Source organism: Nomascus leucogenys, chromosome 12, assembly GCF_006542625.1.
Source record: "Nomascus leucogenys isolate Asia chromosome 12, Asia_NLE_v1, whole genome shotgun sequence".
Lineage (NCBI taxonomy): Eukaryota > Metazoa > Chordata > Mammalia > Primates > Hylobatidae > Nomascus > Nomascus leucogenys.
The window spans coordinates 15,695,984-15,712,251 of record NC_044392.1 but is presented as its reverse complement, the minus strand read 5'-3'; the positions used below and the strand labels follow the sequence as shown (position 1 = coordinate 15,712,251).

At 48.1% G+C, this 16,268-nt stretch overlaps 1 protein-coding gene across 3 annotated transcripts; it reads right to left on the bottom strand.

The window, feature by feature from the left end:
- Positions 1-3,420: 3,420 nt before the first annotated feature.
- On the bottom strand, positions 3,421-16,002 carry LOC100588910 (cytochrome P450 4A11). Of its 3 annotated transcripts, none has more exons than XM_030823868.1 (11): positions 12,545-12,680; positions 11,849-11,893; positions 10,911-11,038; positions 9,771-9,898; positions 9,248-9,402; positions 8,701-8,807; positions 8,424-8,614; positions 8,191-8,324; positions 7,228-7,292; positions 7,005-7,081; positions 3,421-4,557 (listed from the first exon to the last, which is right to left on the bottom strand). In XM_030823868.1, the coding sequence occupies exons 1-11, from the start codon at positions 12,567-12,569 to the stop codon at positions 4,362-4,364; spliced, it is 1,251 nt and encodes a 416-aa protein (XP_030679728.1). In that variant the 5' UTR covers positions 12,570-12,680; the 3' UTR covers positions 3,421-4,361. The 3 variants fall into 3 exon arrangements, with proteins under 3 accessions (XP_030679728.1, XP_030679727.1, XP_030679726.1); XM_030823866.1 differs by lacking the exon at positions 3,421-4,557 and adding an exon at positions 15,783-16,002 and having other exon boundaries at positions 5,680-7,081; positions 12,545-12,686; XM_030823867.1 differs by lacking the exons at positions 11,849-11,893; positions 12,545-12,680 and having other exon boundaries at positions 3,812-4,557; positions 10,911-11,209.
- Positions 16,003-16,268: the final 266 nt, after the last annotated feature.

Below are 16,268 nucleotides of genomic sequence, written 5' to 3'. Positions count from 1 at the left end.
GGCTAGTGGTCTATTTAGTTAATCTTTTCAAAAAACCAGCTCCTGGATTCATGGATTTTTTGAAGGGTTTTTTCATGTCTCTGTCCCCTTCAGGTCTGCTCTGATCTTAGTTATTTCTTGTCTTCTGCTAGCTTTTGAATTTGTTTGCTCTTGCTTCTCTAGCTCTTTTAATTGTGATGTTAAGGTGTCTATTTTAGATCTTTCTTGCTTTATTTAGTGGGATTTAGTGTTATACATTTCCCTCTAGACATTGCTTTAGCTGTGTCCCAGAGATTCTGGTACATTGTCTCTTTGTTCTTATTGGTTTTAAAGAACTTAGTTACTTCTGCCTTAATTTTGTTATTTACCCAGTAGTCATTCAGGAGCAGGTTGTTCACTTTCCTTATAGTTGTGTGGTTTTGAGTGAGTTTCTTAATCCTGATTTCTAATTTGATTGTACTCTGGTCTGAGAGGCTGTTTGTTATTATTTCCATTCTTCTGCATTTGCTGAGGTGTGTTTTACTTCCAATTGTGTGGTCACTTTTAGAATAAGTGTTATGTGGTGCTGAGCCGAATGTATATTCTGTTGATTTAGGGTGGAGAGTTCTGTAGATGTCTATTAGGTCCACTTGGTCCAGAGCTGAGTTCAAGTCCTGAATACCCTTGTTAATTTTCTATCTCATTGATATGTCTAATATTAACAGTGGGATGTTAAAATCTCTCACTATTATCGTGTGGGAGTCTAAGTCTCTTTGTAGGTCTCTAAGAACTTGTTTTATGAATCTGCGTGCTCCTGTATTGTTAGCTCTTTTTGTTGCATTGATCCCTTTGCCATTATGTAATGCCCTTCTTTGTCTTTTTTTTTTTTTTTTAATCTTTGTTGGCTTAAAGCCTGTTTTATCAGAGACTAGGATTGCAACCCTGCTTTTTTTTTTTTTTTTTTTTTTTTTTTTTTTTTTTTTTTTTTTTTTTTTGCTTTCCATTTGCTTGGTAAATATTCCTCTATCCCTTTATTTTGAGCCTTTATATGTCTTTGAACGTGAGATGGGCCTCTTTAATACAGCACACTGATGGGTCTTGACTCATTATCCAATTTGCCAGTCTGTGTCTTTTATTTGGGGCATTTAGCCCATTTTCATTTAAGGTTAATATTGTCATGTGTGAATTTGATCCTGTCATCATGATACTACCTGGTTATTTTGCACTTTTGTTGATGCATTATCTTCACAGTGTCATTGGTCTTTATATTTCGGTGTGTTTTTGCAGTGGCTGGTACTTGTTTTTTTCTTTCCATAATTTTGCTTCCTTCAGGAGCTTTTGTAAGGCAGGCCTGGTGGTGACAAAATCCCTCAGCATTGCTGATCACCGACTTTCCAGCCCTCCTCTTTCCTGCCCATTCTCAGAGCAGGACTGAATTAATCCAATGACCTGGGAACTCAGGGGACTTGGAGGGAGGTCCCTCCAAGTTTGTTGCAGGCACAAACTAGAAGAGAAGCCCTTTCAGGGTAACAGAATGAGCTTTGAGACCTCAGGCAGAGGAAATTCTCTCTATGGCATCCAAGGTCCTCGGCTAGGAGTGGGCAATAGGTGGGAGGAACACATGGGTTCAGATTTAGGAAGAGAAGCAAGGTCTGCATTAAGAGAGGCTGGGACAATCAGTGACACTAGCCCAGGGGTAGTACATGGGGCCCGGGTGCTGGAACAGGGTCCACGGTCAGCAGTACCAGCACCCAGGCAGTCACCAAGTGTGGGCAGGGTTGAGGATGCCCCTGCCCCATCAGGGTGGCCAGCCAGAGAGGCAGAGGACAACCAAGAAGTTGTGCTGTTGGGAAGGAGCTGCTTGGGGTCTGACAGCCTCTTCCACCAGCCAGACCCATTTGGCTACCTGGGCTCCTCCCACCCCTGACTGGACAGCTGCCTGCTCCATGGCTTCCTGAGAAGCCTGCAGCTTCCATATATGAGGGAGGTTGACAGGTACCTGGTGACATTGCTAGGCTAGAGTCTCTTTCTGTACCTCACTGGGACTGTGGAGAGCTGAGTTTACAAGGCCCTCATGACAGACCAGGCCTTTGAGGCTTTCCTGCTCAGCTCAGTGCAGCCTCACTATGACTGGGATGTGGGATGTTCCTAACCAAAGCCCTGAAGCCTTGATCCCCAACACAGTAGTGTTGGGAGGTGGGTCCTAGTGGGAGATATTTAGATCATGGAGACAGATCCTTTATGAAGAGATTAGTGCCCCCTTCCACCTCACAGGCTTGAGTTTTAGCTGTATCTGGAATGGACAGGTTTCCAAGACATTCAGATCAAAACAGAGTCTTGCTTCCTTAGTCTCTCTCCTGCTTCCTCTGTCACCATGCAGTCTCAGCATGTGCCACTCCCCTTTTGCTTTCTGCCATGAGTGGAAGCTGCATGAGGCCTTCATCTGATTGAGCTGCCAAAACTTAAACTTTTCAGCCACCAGATCATGAGCCAAATAAACCTCTTTTCTAGATCAATTACCCAGCCTTGAGTATTCAGTTACAGTAACACAAAACACAGCAAGACAGGCTCTTAGCTCAGCCTTGCTGTGATTCATCTTGAATCTAAACCTTGAATGGAATGGAGGCCTGGAGTCTTTTCCCTATAGGTGTGAGCTTCTCCCTCTGATCTCCTAGATAAATATCCTTTGTCTAAACTCAGCTACCATGGGAGCCTCAGGAGCTGGACAGGGTGTGGGCACCAGGGGAGACATGGTATGAGGCTATGTGCAGGGGGATGGGTCAAATCAGGCCCTGCTAGGGTTCTGGCACCAATGGGCACACCTCATCTCCATTTTCCTTCTTCAGTAGGGATTTATCTCCCTGCCTTAGTGTCTCCTCTTCTAACCCTATCACCTTCCATGTGAAGCTGGACAAAGCATGCAAGCTCGTGAACCTTATTCTAGAGAGGAGGGAAGATAGAGGGATTGTCTGGCTGACAATCATGTACGAAGGTAGCATACAGGAGAGATTTAGATGGACACATCAGATGACAATCAGGTAGGGGCTGTGCCAGGATGAACAATGGGTCTCCATGTTGTCCACATCCTAATTCATGAAACCTGTGATTGTGGGACTGCATATGTCACAATGGACTTTTGAGTAAGTAATGGATCTTGAGGTGGTGACATTATCTTTGATTATCTTAATAAGCTTGATGTAACTAACCACAAGGGTCCTTATAAGAGGGAAAGAGATGTGAAGACAGTCACAGAGAGAGAGACTTGAAGATGCCATTGGCTTTAAAGAGGAAGGAGGGGACAGTACCAAGGAATGCAAAAAAGGCAGCTCTGGAGCTGAAAAGCCAAGGGCTCTCCCTGAAACCTTCTAGGGGTGGGGGTTTGGCCCTGTCCAGAACTTGTTTTCATCCAGTGACACCCATATCTGACTTTGACCTCCAGAACTGTAAGAGAATAAAAAGCCATTATTTAAAATCACTGAGATTGTGATAGTTTATTACAGCAGCAATAGGAAACTAATATAGGAACAGACAAGCAGGCAGGAAGAAGGAGACAGGTGTATGGGCAGACAGTCTGGAGGGCAGGCAGGAGTTTGGGAGGTGGGTGGAGATTCAGGCATGTTGGGGTGATCGGACCCAACACCAGGTCGTGGGGGTGACAAAGTCCGGCAGAGTCAAAGGAATAAGACAATTTGAGAGAGAAAGTGGGTCCAGGTCACCAGCGCTAAGTATGGAGGCTGTGAAGGCACCGAGCTCTGGAAGCGCAGACTATTTATTGGTGAACAAACAAAGAAACAGGTGGTGAGAATGTGGGGGTCGAAAGGGCACGTTGCATTAAGCACATGATTTACAGCTGTGACGGTTTAGCATCTGCTCTGCTACTTGAGATAATGGAGAGCAGGTTCTTTTAACTCAAGATACAATTGATCCTGGGAGAGAAAGGAGGAAGGAGCCAGCAAGTCCAGACACATTCCAGAGCCACGAGCCCTGGATTCTATCCAAGCCACAAGGGGTTTTATGCCCCGGGCTTAGACTATGGTGCGTCAGGGTAGCCTTCCACCCTTTAGCACAGAGCTTGGTATTCCAAAGGCCACAAGGGGTTTTAGACCCTGGAACTTGGACCCTGGGCATGTTCCAAGACTCTTTTACCTTATGTCAGACATGCAAGCTCTACCTCAGCTTCTCCCAATGCTTAGCTTTTCTCCCAACAAGAGATACAGGTGGGTAGGAGACAGGTAGACAAGCAGGTAGGGAGCCTGGAGAAAGGTGAGAGAGAAGGGCAGGCAGACTGTGGGACAGCAGGCAGGTGGGAAGAACGGAAGGTGGGCAGATAGAAAACAGGATATGGGCAGACAGGAAGGGGACAGGAGCGGGGGTCAGGAAGACAGGATGGCAGGTAGAGGCCCTCAAAGCTGGTCCTTGTCCTCACAAGGGTTAGGGAGTCTCCTGAGACGCAGGTGGATTCCATTTTTGGATTTCAACACAAGTCGTGCCATGGGGATGGGGGTCCTGGTGGGATCAGGCAGCAGCTCAAAGCGGAGCAGGGTCAGGGCTGTGGCCACCTTCAGCTCATTCATGGCAAATTGTTTCCCGATGCAGTTCCTGGGCCAGGCAGAGACAATGAATTGAGAAGTGTCCTCAGGCCCCATTCTGATCTGAGCAGGTTTTGGCCCCTGACCCCAGCCCTGAGGTGGGCATTCAGTGCCCAACCTCATGTGTCCAGCCCCTGCACACATACAGCCCATGGACACTTCTACCCCATCCTGGCTTCACACTGTCCCCAACCTTGGACAGAGCCGTCTTCCTGGGCTAGCTCCTAACTCCTACCTTCTACCTCTGCTCTCAGCGGCCTGAAACCCTCTATCAAGACAGGGCCAGGGCTCTAAGGCACAGAGTCTAATCACATGAATAGATGAAGAGTTAATCAATGGTTTGTTCACTCCTCCACAAACATTTCTTGCTCTCCAGTGTGGAGGTCAGTTCAGGTCCTGTAGGGTGAGGGTGGGCCACACTCAGGTGCTTCCCATGTAGTGGGACACACAGGGACCTGAATCCTCATAGGGGGCCCCCAATGGGTGGATTAAGGGAGTCAGAAGGGCAGTGGGAGGCTTCCTGGAGGGGAACTGGGTGGGTGATCTTCAGCTGTTGCCCCACCTGCCTCCCACCCCAGGGTCTGGGCTCCGGTCTAACCTCACTCCTCCATCCACCAGCCCCTGTAGCCTTCTAATTCTACTCCAGAAATGTCCTTCTTTGCCCTTCCTCAGTCTTCTCACCTGGACTTTCTGGATTTCTGCTTCCCCTCCCTGCACACTGAAGCCACAGCCCAGCTCAGACCCTCCCACGCTCTTCATCACAGGGGGGACAGCATCCCAATGCCTCAGCTGGCAGACAAGCCCTCCGTGGGCTCTTGCCTTACCCACATTTAACCTGTCCAGCCCACGTCCTAGTCCTGTTCATGTGGAGATGGCTGAGAATGTCCTCCCTCCACCTCTGCCTGCCACATCCTCAAGGCTAAAGTGAGAGCCCAGCTGCCTCTCACTCCCTGCCAGCTGGGCCTCTCCCTCCCAGGCCCCCAGGTAGCATTCGTGGTTTGTCCATGAACACTCACAGTCCAGTGCCACGGACAGCACCAGGGACAGGGACACTCAACAAGCCACTCAGTGAGTGAAAGAGTGAAACGATGGATGATGGAACGATGTGTGTCTGGAGCACAGGATATATTTGTGTACTACACATTTTTCTACCTTTTACCTCTGTTTTCTCATCACACTGCACAGGACTTGACCCACAGAGGTAGGCTTAAGAAATACTTTTATATGTGAATGATGTTATTTAAGTTTTAAAATGAATAAAATAGAATGAAATACACTGAGAGTAAATATTAGTTCTGAGCTAGAAATGGAGCTTAGGAATGCTCTCCTGTTCTCTAGTGGCAGCGACATGATTTGCAGGCAATGTTTCGGAGGACTTCCTCATGCTGGGACAGACAGACCAGTGCTGGAGAAGGAGTTTTAGGAGGAAGCTTTCCTGTTCTATGTAAGTGGACTCACCATTTGAAAAAGTCACATAATTATTTCTTTGAACAAACTTTGTTTCTACTAAGAATTTGTATGGTTTTTGCCTGTGTGTATGTCACAGGACGATTCCTGATGCCACGATGATTTCCACCGCAGCCATTCTGGAATTTTCCTCTCCAGCTCAAAAGCAATTTCAAGTGTGTTTTATATTTTACATACCAGGAGCCTTCAAATGTTGTGCGTTATATGATAATTATTGGGCTTTTCTCTCCAAGACAGTGTGCTGTTCACATTTTTATGTTTTTGGCCAATATTGTGCTAAGTGGATTATAGGACTGTGGTATAAAGTTCCTAAGGCATGTACAGAATTTGCCAAATGGGGAAACAGACGTAAATATGTGAACACTATATAATGCAGTAAAAATGTCATTGGGCAAGACAGAAAAATGTATGATATGACACACACTGTTGTAAAACTTTCTTCAAAGGGCTACCTTAACCTCTCCCTTATATGGCTTGAAAGGTAGGACTTTCGGGTCATCTGTATTATAAACAGATGCAAAGATTTCGATGATTCATCTCTATGGCAGACTGGTGAATTAAATAGGGAAGGTAGTGTGCTGCATTGAGGATGTGCGGGGAGAGAGAAATCTACAGTTTACTATTCCTGATGACTGAGAAAAGCAAAGAGCTGAAGTTGAATTTACTGGAGAATATCTAATTTTGAGAATTCATATCCCTAAAGTGAGGAAAATACATGAATATACTGAAGTTTGGAACATGCACTGACAGTGAATTCAGGCTGCCCATTTGAAGAAGCAGAGGGAGCAAAGTCTCCATGGGGTGCTCTGGAATGCCACCTTCCTTTTGTACACAGAGACGCCCACACCAGGTGCCTGACTTTCCCACAAATGCCAATATTTAAGGGCACATCTGAGGATGCGCATATGAACATCGGGCTCATAAAGATCAGAGGGCTGACCAGAGACTTCCCTTATTTCTCTATTCTAATTACCACACAGGACGTCTCACCTTGATCCTCCTGAGAACGGCAGGAAGGCGTGGCTGTGTTGAGCGGAACCCGGTGCAAAACGGAAAGGGTCAAACACCTGCAGAGAGAGCGCCAGAGCCAGGAGAGTTAAGGATCCAGCCCCTACTTGCCACCCATGAGGGGACAGGACTCCCAGAGGTGGAAGCAGGAGAAGGTCTTGGTCTTGAGAGATCACCCCATTTCCTCCTCTCAAGGACCACATACCTCTGGGTTGGGCCACACTTTTGGGTTGTAGTGAAGGCCATAAATGGAGAGCACGACCATGATACCTGTGGTGCAGGTTGGAAACAGAGAGAAGACTGATCATTTGCATGGGGTGGCCTGGCACTTCAGCCAGCAGGGGCAAAAGAACACCCAAAAGGCCTACTTTCGACAAATTGTCACTTTGACTGGGATGATTCTGCCATTATGCAGGTGGGTTAGGCTTGACAAAGCATGTGAATTCAGATGATGGATAGACAACCATTTATGCAGGAATGAGAGGCAAGAAAGAATCAGAGCATTACTCCTTAGAGGAAGTCCAGTGACATTTCGCATTCATCAAACATCCTCCAAGGCTCATTGGAGAATATACATGAACTCACTCAATATGACAACACTCCAAGGAAGACATTCTTTTGCCCTCAGTTTTCAGGGGAGACACCTGAGTCTCAGAGAGACCAATTGTCTTGTCTATGTTCACACAACTAGGTTATGGCAGGACTGGGACCAGAACCAGGGGAGTTGCGCCTTGGTGGCCCCAGATCTGGTCATCACCCGCTCTCTGCCATCAACCTGAGGGTTCCTCAGAGACTGGACAACAGCTGACCCAGGAAATGAAATTCCTGATAAGCCTCTTTTGCACTGACCCCATGAGGAAAGAAACACATCCCTCTCTGCTCTTGACTGATTCTCTTTCCAGCCCTGCACATCTCAAGGAATAGAATTTTAGAGTTACTGACCCAAGGCCACATTCAGAGATTAACATTTATTTCTTGAACTTTTGGTGGGTTCAAGCTCTCGGCCAGACTTTTCAAATTCTTCATCCCAAATACAAAGTATGTTTTTGATTTTTTTAGAACAAAAGGCAGACCCAGAGATGTGCAGAACTCTGATGCACACATGGATTTCTCACCCTCCACATGTCCCTGTGGAGAGTTTGGGTGAGAGGGTGGGGGAACTTCATACCTTTGGGCAAGGAGCGCCCATCAGGGAAGGTGACAGGAGTGCTGAGCTCTCTGCCAATGCCTGGCACCGGTGGGTAGAGCCTCAGTGCCTCCTTAATGCACATGGTGGTGTAGGGCATCTGGTCTAGGTGGTTCCTGAAACAAGTCCATCCTGAACATCAGCAAGGCCTGGACAGACCAGGGACTTCTCCTGTAGAGAAGGCAGGGAACCCCATCTTTTGAGCCCTCACTCACCAGGTGATGGAGGCTCCATCACCCAGGAGGCCGTGGATCTCCTCCCGGCACCTCTCCTGATGCTTGGGGTGTGTGGCCAGAGCATAGAAGATCCAGGAGATCCCACTGGCTGTGGTGTCGTGGCCCTCGAACATGAACGTGTCCACCTCAGCACGGAGGTCCTTGTCTGACAAGATGCTCCCATTCTCCATCTGGGAAGACCGTGGTGAAAGTGCAGGGCTGGTCTCTTGCTCTGTACTTCTGGGCAAAGACTCAGGCCTCTCCTACACATACTCACTTTGGCCAACAGGAGGATGTCCAGAAAATCCAAGTGCCTCTTCCTCTTGATCTTTTCCAGCTCCCCCTCCTTCTGTAGTTGAGCCTTCCTCAGTTGGATCACTTGGTCTGTACCAGAACAATGGTTACCAGGCAGAGCTGAGACCATCAGCAGCCCCCAGGAGGCCTAGCTGCCCAACTGTCCCAGTGTGGGTGCCTGGTAGATCTCAGCATAAATGTGAGTGTGGGTGCAGGGTCAGGGGTGGAAGCTCTAGTACTGTGTGAGGCAGGGCACCCCTCCCACCAGTGGCACAGTTCATGGAGGCTCCTCTTGAATGCTGTTTGGACAGGGTCTCATTCAGTTATCTCCATGTGGGGACATTGATAAACCAAGGCACAGAATCTGGCCCCTCACATTTCGGCTCCCAGCCCCTGAGCAAGGGAATTCCCCAGGCTGAGTGTGTTCTGGCTTCTTCAAGGTTACTAGGGGCCTTCTCTGCCTGAGGAGTCAGGACAAGTTCTTTCGCTGTGCCTGGGAAAGGCTGGGAGACAAGAGGAAGAGACAGAACCTGTGTACTGATGGGCCAGCTGGCAGGCGCGGTGTGTCCAGCGGCCAGCTGAGGTCAGGCTGTAGATGGTGTCATTCTGGTAAAAGGCATTCCTCACACGGGAAAAAAGCAGGTCGTTCAGGTCCCTAATGGCCTGGATGTAGGACTGAGAATTCCTGAGGGAAAGTATGAAGAAGAGACCGCAGTAGGGGTGGGCCCATTACCCGGAAGTAGAATGGGGTCTGAGAGGAGGCAGCCTCGGATAATGGGGACAAGCACCCTTGAGGCAGTGTTTCTTCTATCTTACAGCCCTATTATCCTTTGGCCTTTAGCAGATGGTATGAACATCCAGGGTCCGCCTGTGCTAGGAATTAGGCATCTGTTCCTGAGACTTTGTTTGGGCTGGACTGGAATTAGAGTTTGGTCAGGGACTGATTCTTCCTTTGTGTGGATGTGAGCCTTCATGCTGCCCCACCTGCCCCTCAGGTATGTGCACTGCACTTGATAAGAACAAGGGCCCTGCAGCTGGAGGGTTATCACTGACCTGTCCACCTGGATGCTGCCCTGATGGCTGAAGGCACACTTCATGATGGTGTCCAGGGTCATCAAGGAGATGTGCTGAAAGACCTCCAGAGGGGAATCCTCCTGGCCAAGGAGCTTTTCCCATTTGTCCTGTGGTGGGAGAGGGCATGGACCTTCTTAATCTCCAAGAAGTGCTTTGCTAATAAGGCCTGGCTGTTTCGTGTACCTGCAGATATCTTGTGTTTTCCTGTAGCCTGCAGATATCTTGGTTGGAATTCCTCACTTTACAGAGCAGATGCATTGTAGAAACTGGGACTGTAAAGCCAGTGTTGGTAAACCAACGCCTAATTCTTACACACTTTTCATACAACATTCAACAGATCCTCTCACAATAGCATGGATTAAGTATTGAATTTTGAGATTCAGTTAGGACATATGGTTGTGAAAATTGTGTTGCTATTGTTGTTCTGGGATAAATAACGGGGGACTCTTCAGTGTTCTGAGAGCTGAGCTAGTTCTGAGGGACTAGTAGGAAAGTTTCAGTGCCAAAGATAGCTTAAGGGGCTAGCATGGGCGCTCTGTTGTACAGAAAACAGGGACTTCAATTCTTTTCCATTCATCAAAATTTGCTGGGCACAGTTGGGTGAGAAATCAGAGTCCTGACTGGAGATGATGCTATGGCAGGTATTGCTCTGAGAACATAGACCTGGTGTTCATTTCCTTCCCAGGGTGGCTTAAATCCATGCAGAAACCTGGGGCCCCAGGCCAGAGCCTGGGTGGGTGACATCTTGGCCTGTCCATGCTGCCACTGAAGCTGCCATTGCCCAGGCCAGCCAGCATAGGAAGTCCTGCTGTCCAAAAAGACTGCATACTCCTCCAGTCCCTTGTGCTGAAGGTTCCAAAGTGGGAGGAGAAGAGCCTTGTGTTCACCATAAATCTCTATTCCTATGGTGGGGAACAGAGTGTGGATACGACCTGATGCCTGGGTATTCTCCTACATTATACAACTCTGGGGAGCCCTCTACTCTCACAGCAATGATCTGAGAGTGTTGTTCCATGTGTCTATGTCTATGGCAGCCTGTGGAACACAGGGTTGAGAGTGGAGTTGGTGAGAGTGTGTGCTGTGAGTGGGTGTGGGGAGAGGAGAGAGACATGGACTCACCAGCATCACTCGTACAGAGTCTGCCATGAGCCCCACGTAGGGCTTCAGGATGTCATAGTGGAAGGCTGGGGTCAGCATCCGTCGATGCTGGAACCATGTCTGCCCATTCAACAGGAGCAAGCCGTACCCTAAGGTAGACACGAATGTGTGTACGTATGTGTGTTGGGGGCTGCACAGACCAAGGGATGACTGGTGACAATTTGGGAGGGAGAAAGGTGGCTTCTTGGGGGGAGAACTATCCTGAAGAAGCCACATCATGGGCAAATGCAGGAAAAGGAGGTATATTTCAGGCATGTGAATTTTCTTTTTTTTTTTTTTTTTTTTTGAGAAGGATCTCGCTCTTTCACCCAGGCTGGAGTGCAGTGGCGCGATCTCGGCTCACTGCAGGCTCTGCCCCCCAGGGTTCATGCCATTCTCCTGCCTCAGCCTCTCGCGTAGCTGGGACTACAGGCGCCTGCCACCTCGCCCAGCTAATTTTTTGTATTTTTAGTAGAGACGGGGTTTCATCGTGTTAGCCAGGATGGTCTTGATCTCCTGACCTCGTGATCCGCCTGCCTCGGCCTCCCAAAGTGCTGGGATTACAGGCATGAGCCACCATGCCTGGCCAGGCCTGTGAATTTTCTGATTGAGCTGCTACATCCGTGTGATTATGACAGCTGTGAGATAAAGGTTGAAAAGGGTTATGGGCAGATGTAAAATAAATGTGAGGCCAAGGATGTCTGGAGAGAACTGAGACATGACATAGAAGAAGCTGAGCCTCAGGAAGGTTTGCACCAGCATTAGGAAGGTGTGAGGGTCTTGCTAGAAGAAGGAAATGAGGCTTGATTTGGCGATGAGGTCATGATAGTGGTGGCCCCTAATCTGTTGTTCTCTGTGAGCCAAAGAAATCACTCAAACCTAACTAGGGAGTGGGCTGCAGTCCTAGTTTGCACACGTACCAATCCATGGAGCCAGGAATCTGTAGGAACCATGGGATTTCGGGTCTGAAAGGTAAGAAAGGGCTTTATAGGAAACTTGGAGTTACTAAGCAAGGCAGTCTCAGAGGCAGCCATCAGTTCTTGGTGTCTGTCAGTTGGCAGTTTGACCCATGTCACCTCCCACTTGACTCCCATCCACTTCTATTTCTGTCCTGAAGGTCAGTGTGGGCTTAGGAAGACAGATTTAGTGTTCCAGCAGGAAAACACCCAGAGGGCTAGGAAGGTGAATTGGTGAGAAACATAGGCTAGATCTTCAATGACAATGAATAATACAGACCCATGGGTTTTTCTACATTGGTGATTTCCTAGTCACCTCCTGACCAGGACAGGCGACAATTAGAGCTTCAAAACCCAGGTCAATGTGGGAATGAAATTTGTTTTACAGATCTGGGTCAATTTACGTTTCAGAAAACCTCAATTTTCTTAATAGAGAAATAGAAAAAAGAATAGAAAATTCAGCCCCGCATGTTGTTTTAAACATTCAGTATTCAGTAAATCTTTTTGACTACAGCCTGGGCATGGTGGGCTTGGTGGATGTGTGGGAGAGGTTTCAGATATTCATATTTGAACAGCCACTCTCTTCTGGAATTTTACAGACCCAGGGGCATGTGTCAAGAGGGAAGACACATTGCAGTTGGGATGGGGGTTCGATCTCACCTGATCTCCCCAGAATCACCTTCATATAGTCAGGGTCATAGAGCTGGACACGAACTTTGCCTCCCCATAGCCAACGAGGACAGGCACTTGGGAATGTCTCCACCCATTTCCGAGTCTGTTGTAGCTCCTGGTCCTCTTGGAACTGTCAACGAGGGTAGACAGATGAACACTTTCATTTACTTCTAGCCTTTGCAGCAGGAGTGAAGGGCAGGACAACCACAGGAGCCATATAGCGCAGGTTAGGGATTTAGATCTGTTTCTGATGACCTGAGCTGTGATCCAGATTCCTGCTCTCTCCCCAGGACTTGACCTTAGGCCAAGCGCTATGAGCCCTCACTCAATGCTGCCAGCAGAAATTTAAGTCAGCCATTGTCTTCATGTTGTGTAACATCTCTGGAAGTCATAAATACAACAATTTCCATGGGCAATGTGCATAACTCGTATTACTTGATAAGCAGATTTGTAAAATCATTTAGTGTATCTAGAGAATAAAATGAATTAATGTAAACATTTTAAATTACACAATAACTTTATATAATCATACTTGTTATATTTTCAATATTATCCCAGCATATACGGTAAATATTTGTTAAGATAAAATAGCATTTGGGATGTGTATTGGTAAGCAAAAAAAGATTAACTATAAAAATGTGTGCATAATAGTATTCTACATGTTGAATATGTACAGATTTATGGGATGGAATCTGGGTATATGCATATGGTGCTGGTGTTGGACTATAATTTTGAGATTTGGGTTTCTTATTCTCATTTTCACTTATCAATGAATTATAAGCTCCCTGCTGCCTGCAGTTATCTTTCTAAACTCTTCATTGTGGATTACAAAGCCCTTGGCTTTCTGGCTTCAACTTCTCTTTGCTTGCCTCCAGCCCTGCTGGCAATTCCACCATCACCCGTTTGTTTCAGCTCCAACGCCGATGCCACCGCTGCTGCTGATTCACACACCAGCTACACCTGCTCACTCTTCTGGGCTCTGGCACTTGCTCTTTTCTCTACCTTGAATGTCCTTCCCCTCTGCCACAGAGCAGCCACCTCTCCTCAGCTTTCAAGACTCAGCTTTGCTTTAATCTCATCTGGAACCCTTAAAGACATTGGGTCCTAGTGATGTTCCATGTAGCCAACTCTTCTTTATTTCAACTGCTTCTAATAACTCAAAACAACTGTCTACCACATAAGTATCTAATGTCTGCCCACCTCCTGATAATCATATTGTCCAGCTCTGAGGCAGCTTGCCCTACTGTGGGGTAGGCTCCTTCATTCAGCACATGCTTAACTGCACACACAATATGTGCCCAGTGTGGCTCAGGCACTGCGTTAGGACACAGCTGTGGTCCTTATCTGTGTGGAATTTTCAGTCTAGTTGGGGGGTAAGAAAGATTAGAGGCTGTGCAGTAGGGGATAATGGACATGAGATGGAATGAAGGACAAGCATCTGGGGAAGCTTTGAAGAGGGACCTAACTCAGAACTGAACATTAGAAAGCTCTACCTCACTCAGTAAGTCATCATTTACTGAGGGACTATTGGGTTACAAAGATAAATCAGACATGGTCTCTCCCAGAAGAATCCCACACTTATGACACTGCAGAACAATAACTGAGTCAAGTTAACACTGCTGTGGCCTCTTGAGAAGGATCGCCCATAGGAAAAAGAGTTGGCCCTTCACTACTGGGAGACCCAGGAGGCCTTCTTGAAGGAGGTAGCTTGGTGCTGGGCCTTGACAGATAGACATGAGTGAGAAGATCATTCCGGGTAGCAAGCACAGTGCGATCAGAGGCCTAAAGGTTGAAATGCAGAGGCAGGTAGTGAGGTAGTGAGTAACATATGGTAAAGGAGGAGAATGGGAAAGAAGGCAGAGTGGTATTGGGACCAGTCCATATAGGGCTAGAACTTTGTCAGGTCCCCACATTGGTTCTGCCCTGCTGAGAACTACGTTGCCTCCTTTGCTGAGAAACAATAGGCCTCAATTCCCTGCAAACCCTATGTCTACTTAAGTGTGTTCAACTCATAGCACCTTGGTGAGTCCCTCTCCATGCAGCCCTTTACCTGGCTCTGTTCCTACCCGCCCCCCTCCCCATGCAGGGATAGCAGTGCACAGGGGATGGGCTGTGTCCCTCCTCAGCCCTCTTGCTGCTCCTTTCTCTTCTTCCTCTGTTCCTCTACACCTGGCATGTCCAATCTTTTGGCATTCCTAGGCCACATTGGAAGAAAAATAATTGTCTTGGGCCATGCATAAAATACACTAACACTAATGATAGCTGATGAACTCAAAAAAATTGCAAAATAATCTCATAATGTTTTAAGAAAGTTTACGAATTTGTGTTGGGCCACATTCAAAGCCATCCTGAGCTACATGCAGCCCCATGGGGCGTGGGTTGGACAAGCTTGCTCTGCACACCTGAGCTGACCATCAAGCTATGCCAGGATTTTGCTCATTGCTGGGGCACAGGAAGGGGATGACACGCTTACCTCCAGGGAGCTCACAGTCCGGGTGGGAGGAGAGCCAGGAGGTCAACACACCCTGTTCAATGTGCAACTCAGACACCAGTCTCCTCACCTGGAGGACATCGTGCAGTCTGCCCCCCTCATGTGTACCCACAATTGTCAGGTTTTCATGTCCTAAATCACCTGTTGTGGAAATTCCATGAGTCTTGGGGAAACTTATTTAGCCACTTGGTCCCCTACACCAGCAGATCTCTGCCTCACATATCCACCCCAGCAGAGCGAGCTCTTTTCCTGCAGTCTGACACCTTCTCAAATTCCTGCCTGTATTCTTCACAGACCATAAACTCCTCATGGCACGGATTCCTCAGATGGGTGTCTGTGCTTGCAGGCAAACGCAGGGCCAGGCAGAGCGATGGCATTGAGTGACTGGGCAGAGAGCATCTAGAAGTCTTGTTCTTTGAGAAAAGCCAAGGCTTATGGGGTAACCAGCCTGGAGACAATCAGGCATTGCCCTCTACATGCAGGACTGCCAAGAGACACTTGATATCTGCAGAAGGAGGGCATGGGTGATAGAGCTGAGGACCAGCAGGATGGGCTTCATGGGAGGAGTGAGCTCCTCATGACTGGGGCAAGCTGAGACCAGAGAGGTAGGCTGGGTGTTCCTTTGAGGCCTCACGTTTGTTACAACACAAGGCTTTGCTCTATGGATTTTGTGACCAGGGTCTCAGAGCCCCAACCCTCCTTGCCCTCCCACTCCCCCATTGAGTTCCTCCCTACCTCCTGGATGTGCCCGAAGAGCCAGTGGGAGGGAGGGCACGGGAACTGCTGGAGGGCTTTGAGCAGCCACTGCCTGTGCAGGTATAGCTGAGCGGCCTTGATCAGCAGCAGAAGCAGAATGAGCAGGGAGGCCGCTTGGAGGATCCCGGAGACACCACCCAGGAGTCTGCTGGGGCTCAGCACAGAGACACTCATGGTGCAGCACCTGCTGGATCTCTGAGTGCCCCTACCTCTCTCTGACCACCCCTGTCCACCTGTGCTCAAATCCTGGGAGGATTGTCCCGCCCACTTGTGGGGAGAGTGAAGGGGGAGGGCAGAACTTGGACCTCAGAGTTCAGAATTGATTGACTATGGGTGATCCACCTAGGGGAAGAGTGGGAGAAAAGCTTCTTCAGCTGTCTACCACATTCCCCTGTCCATGTACCTCACAAATATTTAATGAGCATTTACTGTGTGCCAGGCAGTATGCTAGGTGTGTAGGCACCG

Coding starts and splice junctions, on each gene's coding strand:
- LOC100588910 (XM_030823866.1), bottom strand. CDS start 15,977: ATGAGTGTCTCTGTGCTGAGCCCCAGCAGACTCCTGGGTGGTGTCTCC. Junction 11,894..12,544: donor GGTGATTCTGGGGAGATCAG/GTGAGATCGAAC, acceptor CTTACCTTTCAG/ACCCGAAATCCCATGGTTCC. Junction 7,293..8,190: donor TGGGCGCTCCTTGCCCAAAG/GTATGAAGTTCC, acceptor CCTGCACCACAG/GTATCATGGTCGTGCTCTCC.